Below are 7,792 nucleotides of genomic sequence, written 5' to 3' on the forward strand. Positions count from 1 at the left end.
AATTGCCGGATCATAAACTGGGACCTTCATAGATAAATGAGACTGGTCTTCACAGTCTTTATTTCTAGACATGCTGTGGCTGCTTTTCTGATTGTTGGCAGCAGGGTTTTTTTTTTTTTTTTTTAATGTATGTTGGTTCTCTCTAAAGCAGTAGTTTTCAGTCTTTTTGGTCTCAAGCCTCCTCACCACTCTTAAAAATTAATGAGGATTGGTTGAATATGGATTATATCTATTGGTATTTATCATATTAAAAACTAAAACTATGAATTTTTAAAAACTTAAGTCTGGCCAAGTGCAGTGGCACACACCGGTAATCCCAGCACTTTGGGAGGCTGAGGCAGGTGGATCAAGAGGTCAGGAGTTCAAGACCAGCCTGGCCAACATAGTGAAACCCTGTCTCTACTAAAAATACAAAAAATTAGCCAGGCGTGTTTGTGGGCACCTGTAATTCCAGCTACTCAGTAGACTGAGGCAGGAGAATTGCTTGAACCCAGGAGATGGAGGTTGCAGTGAGCCAAGATCGCGCCGTTGCACTCCAGCCCAGGCAACAGTGCGAGGCTCCGTCTAAAAAAAAAAAAAAAAAAAAAAAAAAAAAAAAATTAAGTCACTTGGGTTGGGTGCAGTGGCTCATGCCCATAATTGTAGCACTTTGGGAGGCCAAGGCAGGTGGGTTGCTTGAGCCCAGGAGTTAAAGACCAGCTGGGGCAACATGACAAAACCTCATCGCTACAAAAAAAATGAAAAAATTAGCTGCACGTAGTGGGGCACACGCTTGTAGTCCCAGCTACTTGGGAGACTGAGGTGGGAAGATCACTTGAGCCTGGGAGGTCGAGGCTGCAGTGAGCTGTGAATGTGCCAGTGATCAGCCTGGGTAACAGAGTGAGACCCTGTCTCAAAAAAAAAAAAAAAATCATTAAAAAAATAACCCATTTCATGTTAGACTCCATCTCTAAAATAAACAAATAGACTGGGTGTGGTGGCTCATACCTGTAATCCTAGCACTTTGGAAGGCCAAGGCAGGCAGATCACTTGAGGCCAGGAATTCAAGACTAGCCCGGGCAACATGGCAAAACCCTGTCTCAGCTGAAAATACAAAAATTAAGTGGGTGTGATGGTGCACACCTGTAATCCCAGCTACTTGGGAGACAGGCACAAGAATCGCTTGAACCTGGGAGGTGGAGGTTGCAGTGAGTTGAGATTGTGCCACTGCTGCACTCCAGCCTGGGTGACAGAGTGAGACTCTGTCTCAAAAAAAAAAATAGGCAGATGAATACATAGGTATTTTAATGAAATAACCATTATTTTCCAAAACAAAGAATAATGAAAAGAATGGTACTATTTTACATTTTTGCAGATCTCTTTAATACCTTGCTTAATAGATGACTACCTAGATTCTCATAGCTGTTTCTGCATTTAGTCTGTTAAGATGTCACACACCATGTAGCCTCTGGAAAACTTTACTGTGCCCTCATGAGAGAATGAAAGTGAAAAAGACAAATAATGTCGTAGTGTTATTATGAAAATAGTTTTGACCTTCAGAACTCCCTGAAAAGGTTTCAGGGCCCACAGAAGACCCTGGATTACACTTTAAGAACTACTATCCTAAAAGATTACAATAAGGCTTTTAAAAGGTTGGATTTTAGTATTTGTCTCAAATGACATTAATATATGCGCTAATGATTTTACTTGGAAGCTTTAAAAAATGTCAGTAAGATACTGGTATGTCACAACATATCTATAGAAACTTTACTTCTGGCCGGGCACGGTGGCTCAAGCCTGTAATCCCAGGACTTTGGGAGGCCGAGACGGGCGGATCACGAGGTCAGGAGATCGAGACCATCCTGGCTAACATGGTGAAACCCCGTCTCTACTAAAAAATGCAAAAAACTAGCCGGGCGAGGTGGCGGGCGCCTGTAGTCCCAGCTACTCGGGAGGCTGAGGCAGGAAAATGGCGTGAACCCGGGAGGCGGAGCTTGCAGTGAGCTGAGATCCGGCCACTGCACTCCAGCCTGGGCGACGCAGCGAGACTCTGTCTCAAAAAAAAAAAAAAAAGAAACTTTACTTCTATACAGTAATTAATGATTTAGTAATATTGTTTGCCTTTTCTGTATTTTTACCATCTTTTATTTTAAAATTAACTTTTTCACCATAAATTAATTGCAAATGGTTGTGTTACATAGATGTTAACTTATTTTAAAATATCCTGAATATTTTTTACATTGTTGACAGAGAACATATTTAAAAAATATGAGCACAAATGTGTATATATATATGTTTTTTTTTTTTTTTTTTTTTTTGAGGCGGAGTCTCGCTCTGTCGCCCGGACTGGAGTGCAGTGGCCGGATCTCAGCTCACTGCAAGCTCCGCCTCCCGGGTTCACACCATTCTCCTGCCTCAGCCTCCCGAGTAGCTGGGACTACAGGCGCCCGCCACCTCGCCCGGCTAGATTTTTTTGTATTTTTTAGTAGAGACGGGGTTTCACCATGTTAGCCAGGATGGTCTCAATCTCCTGACCTCGTGATCCGCCCGTCTCGGCCTCCCAAAGTGCTGGGATTACAGGCTTGAGCCACTGCGCCTGGCCATATATGTTTAAAATACTTCGTTTTTTTAAAAAAGGCTTTAAAAAAATTTTAGTAACGTATCCAAGATAATGAAAAAAAAAGTTTGTATCTCCCCATGAAAAAAAAATTTAGATATAATTTACATACCATAAAATTCACCTTTTTAAAGTATGTAATTCATTGATTTTTAAAGTAAATTTATCAGCCAAGTGCAGTGTCTCACGCCTGTAATCCCAGCACTTTGGGAGGCTGAGACGAGTGGATCACCCGAGGTCAGGAGTTTTGAGACCAGCCTGACCAACATAATGAAACTCCATCTCTACTAAAAATACAAAAAGTAGCCGGGCATGGTGGTGGGAACTTGTAATCCCAGCTACTTGGGAAGCTGAGGGAGGAGAAGCGCTTGAACCTGGGAGACAGAGGTTGCCGTGAGCTGAGATCACACCATTGCACTCCAGCCTGGGCAACAAGAGTGAAACTCTGTCTCAGTAAATAAATAAATTTATCATATTGTGCAAAAAAGAATAACAAGTTGATAATGGAAAATAATAATTAAAATATATTTTTAAATTTTTATTTAGAACATGAATTTGCTTTCGGATGCTCGCTCTGCCAGAATGTACCGAGATGAATTAGATGCACTTCGAGAGAAAGCAATCAGAGTTGATAAGCTTGAAAGCGAAGTCAGCAGATATAAAGAGAGACTACATGATATTGAATTTTATAAGGCAAGAGTTGAGGTATGTTGCATAATTAACCATGATTTTTTTTTCTGTGTTAGAATTTTAACACATTTAAAATGCAGTTAATAAACATGAGAAACTCTTGAAATGGTGAACAAACAGTAAACACATTTGGGTATGTTTATTTTATGATAGATTAGCATATTGCTTTTAGTTAGACTTCTACAAAAGGGACCTGTGGATATTGCTAGTTTTATTGAACTCTTTGGGGCTCTTCTTTTATTCCTTTTCTTAGCATCATATATAGAGCAGACCTTTGAAGTCCTTCTTATAGTCAAAACATTTATTTCTATTAATTTCAGACTTTTTCCCAAAAGTGAAAGCAAAACATATTTCAGATTGCTTCTTAATTAAGATCACTAAATTAAGATTAATGAAGCCTCTATATATGCAAACAAATGAAAAAATTTTTTTCTAACTTGATAGTTACAGTTCAGTGTTACATGAAGTTGAGTTTGACAAGAATTTGACAAGTCAGGCTGGGCAGAGTGGCTCATGTCTGTAATCCCAGCACTTGGGAGGCCAAGGAGGGCAGATCACCTGAGGTCAGGGGTTCGAGACCAGCCTGGCCAACATGTCAAAACCCCGTTTCAACTAAAAATAAAAAAATTAGCCGGGCATGGTGGCACATGCCTGTAAGCCCAGCTACTCAGGAGACTGAGGCAGGAGAATCGCTTGAACCCAGGAGGTGGAGGTTGCAGTGAGTCGAGATAGTGCCACTACATTCCAGCCTGGGTAACAGAGTGAGACTCTGTCTCAAACGAAACAAAACAAAAAAAGACTTTGACAGGTCTTCTATCTTTTTCTTCTTTCTCAGCTAATTTCCTCATTATCTGTAAACAGGAGATTTTGGTCAATTTCAGTAGTAGGATAAGAAGGAGAGAGTATACAAAATCAAGAAATGAAAACGTAGGAGAAAGTAGTTAGAACATTTTAGCTTGAAGGTTACCAGTAAGTAGACCCAATAGGACTGTAGAGGTAAAGTACATATTAATTATTTGCCAGTTATTTAAGGCGTGTGTATGCATGACACTGTTAAGGGATTCTCATGAATATCACTGTCTTAGTATGCTTTTTCTAGACTTTAGTTTAGAAACCATAGGTATATAACTTAGCAAGATAGAATTATGAACTCTTCAAAACATATGCAGGGACTTTTAAGGATTTCCTCAAGGTGTATTTATGTAAAATATTTATTAATAGAGCCTTGGTTTATGATTTATGTGAGTTCTGATTCAAGTCTTGGTATTTTACTGCAGAAACCTCAAGCCCTTCACTTCCAAGTTATAGCTCAAAGTACAGAGAAATATTTAAATCTATTTCAGTCAATACATTAAGCCTTGATTCCATGGAGAGTTGTATCTTAAATATCTGGAAGACTACTTGTACTTAGTTAATTCCTTGTCTTTGTGACTGAGGAAGTTAAATATCCCCCGACAATTTAATGTGAAGTTATAGTAGTATTACATATCTTAAGTACTGAGTGTTTTGTTTGCATTCTGGGGTAAAAAGCCAAGAAAACATTAATTGTATTTCTATTAGTAGGTTTACTCATGCATAGAACTGTTGATAAAGATGGCGTAATGTTTTGTGGTAATCTTTATGTTCCATAACTTTAAAAAATTAACAGATATTAACACATTTGTGATAAATGTTTATAGGAATTAAAAGAAGACAATCAAGTTTTATTAGAAACAAAAACCATGTTGGAAGACCAACTAGAAGGAACTCGTGCTCGTTCTGATAAATTACATGAATTAGAGAAAGAGAACTTACAACTAAAAGCTAAACTTCATGATATGGAAATGGTAAGTTTTAAGAGATAGATCAGTTACATGGCCTCTAAGGAAAACTTTTCAAGATTCAGCTGATTTCCTTGTATTGGCAAGGATGGCCAGTGTCCTTGAGGCTTTAACAGAGAAGAGAGAGTTAAATAGGTTAGATGCCTCCAACTTTATATAAATATAAAAGTAGTAGAAATTTCTGCTTTTGTTACAGAAGCATGTTACTTACTAATTTTGTCTTCAACCTTTCAATACCACAGTAAATAAGCTATTGTGTAAACATGTCTTCAAAAATACAGAAATCTGTTTGCAAAATTTAGTGTTGGTTCATAATTTGTTATATCACCAAAACAGTATGTTGACTATGAAGAAGAATTTTCATTGTGTCCCCAAAGATCAGCTTAAAAGGATGTCAGACACTTAATCAGTATAATTACCAGTGATAATTATAAGTGCCTTCAAAACAACAATTTAAGGAACTCATAATTATGACTAAGTTTCTGATAAATAAAAGTTGAGTAATAAAGTTTTTGCTTGAAATTGTACTGTTTCTTAGCCTTTTTTCTGTCCCTAATCCTTGCCAATAAAAAAGGAACGAGATATGGATAGAAAAAAGATTGAAGAATTAATGGAAGAAAATATGACTTTGGAAATGGCACAGAAACAAAGTATGGATGAATCATTACATCTTGGCTGGGAGCTGGAACAGATATCTAGAACTAGTGAACTTTCCGAAGGTATTCCCAATTTTTTTTTTAATTTAAACAGATAATTGAATCATGAAGTTGTATTTATGTTTACTTTCAGTTCTTTATTTTCCGCAGTGGGAGATATCTCAGAAGACTACCTGTCTCCATAGATGTGATTTCACACAGTAATACATTGTTTGCATTTTCTTGACTCTGGTCCCTAGCTTTGCATGTCTTACAACTGAATTTTATGAATGCAATAACAGATTTGATTGGTTTCTTATCCACTATTTCATGTTAGTATCCTAAGAGGCTGCAATACCAGTTTATTAATTTATTTTAAGAAATATAGTCATCTAGTAAATAGAACAGAAAAGTCATATTAGTGGTCAGCATGTTCTTTGACTAGAGGTAAACCCAAATAGGGAGTCAAAGCATAATGGGCAAATTTTCAGGCGAAAATATAGTTAGAATTAGTTAATTTAAGGATCTTCATGACTACTTGTAATATGTATAGTCTCCATTATAAGATTATACCTGCCAACCAGCCCAGCCTGGTTATACTATGGACCTAATGAAAGATCCCCCAGGTAAATTTTTAACTTTTGGCTCTTTTTTCCTGGGCTTCACATTGACTTGTCCTCTTTCGTAAAGCTGGGCATAATTTTGTACAGCAGTTTGGATTATAGCTTTGAATGTGCAGTATGAATTTTTGAAATTACAAAAAAATTCAGTTAGGTCACATTTATTCAAATTAGACTAGTTTAAAAACTCTTCAGTTTTGCCCAGTGTTAGATTGTTCTACTTGCATTTCTTCAGCAAATACTTACTAAGCACCTACCGTGTGTAAAATACTATACCAGACACCAAGGATGTACTGTTGAGGTAGACATAAACTCTTGAGATTTTATAATCTGGTGCTTACAGAATAATCACCTCTATAGATGATTCCTCCTATTGATTACCAATTAGGTTCTTCCTCTTTTACACTTGAGAATCGAATACCAAATTCTGGAGCCCCATGTACTGACTATAGAGTAAGTGATGATATTCAATCATTGAACTTGTGTTACTTAAAATATTTGTGAAACTTTAAAAATTATATTCCTTGGGAATTGAGTTACAAAGAAAGCAACTCAGACTTAAATATTTTCTACTAAAGGTAGTTAGAATTACTCTGTTAATTAAGAATTACTACTCTGTTAGTCTAGACTTCTGAAGATTAAATTGTTGATATTTGTGAGGCCCTTAAATACTGCCTGGTAAATAGTAAGCATTCAAGTATGAAATATCATTATTATTCTGTCACTGTTGTTTTGTAATTGATCTTAGCTGGGGTTGTAGAACTGAATATTTGCTTTACTGTGGTGTAGTTTTTATTTTTTAAATTATACAAGGGACTTTCTAGAAAATTTACAGAATTTCAGGAAATTTGCTTCAGAACTTTTCTATCTCGTTTTCTAACCCATATGTCTTAGGAAAGTTAAAAGTATCTTAGAAGTTTTTTAAACTGCCAGTGTGTTTAATAATCACCTAGTATAAAAGTTTGCAGTAGTCGTGCTTTCAAGTTTCTATGGAATAGGTGGGAATGTAAACTGGTTCGGCCATTCTGGAAAACAGTGTGGAGGTTCCTCAAAAAATTAGAAATAGAACTCTCATAGCATTCAGCAGTTTTGCTCCTGGGTGTATATCTAAAGGATATTAAATCAGTATATCAAAGAGATATCTGTATTCCCATGCTTGTTGCAGCATTATTCACAAATGTCAAGATATGGAATCAATCTGTGTCTGTCAATGAAATGATGGATAAAGAAAACGTGTTTTATATACATAATGGAATATTAGTCATAAAAAGAATGAAATTCTGGCCAGGTGCAGTGGCTCACACCTGTAATCCCAGCACTTTGGTAGGCCGAGGTAGATGAATCACGAGGTCAGGAGTTCAAGACCAGTCTGACCAATATGGTGAAACCCTGTCTCTACTAAAAATACAAAAATTAGCCAGGCATGGTGGC

General features: G+C 36.9%; 1 protein-coding gene across 1 annotated transcript in view; it reads left to right on the forward strand.

The window, feature by feature from the left end:
- The window catches only part of CCDC88A (coiled-coil domain containing 88A), a 140,344-nt gene that overhangs the window by 78,541 nt on the left and 54,011 nt on the right, over window positions 1-7,792 (forward strand). Inside the window, exons 9-11 of the mRNA XM_011957453.1 lie at window positions 3,143-3,301; window positions 4,966-5,112; window positions 5,681-5,825. Of these exons, the coding sequence (XP_011812843.1) occupies window positions 3,143-3,301; window positions 4,966-5,112; window positions 5,681-5,825 (451 nt within the window). The remainder of the gene's footprint in view (window positions 1-3,142; window positions 3,302-4,965; window positions 5,113-5,680; window positions 5,826-7,792) is intronic.

Source organism: Colobus angolensis, unplaced genomic scaffold (genome assembly GCF_000951035.1).
Source record: "Colobus angolensis palliatus isolate OR3802 unplaced genomic scaffold, Cang.pa_1.0 Scaffold442, whole genome shotgun sequence".
Taxonomy (NCBI): domain Eukaryota; kingdom Metazoa; phylum Chordata; class Mammalia; order Primates; family Cercopithecidae; genus Colobus; species Colobus angolensis.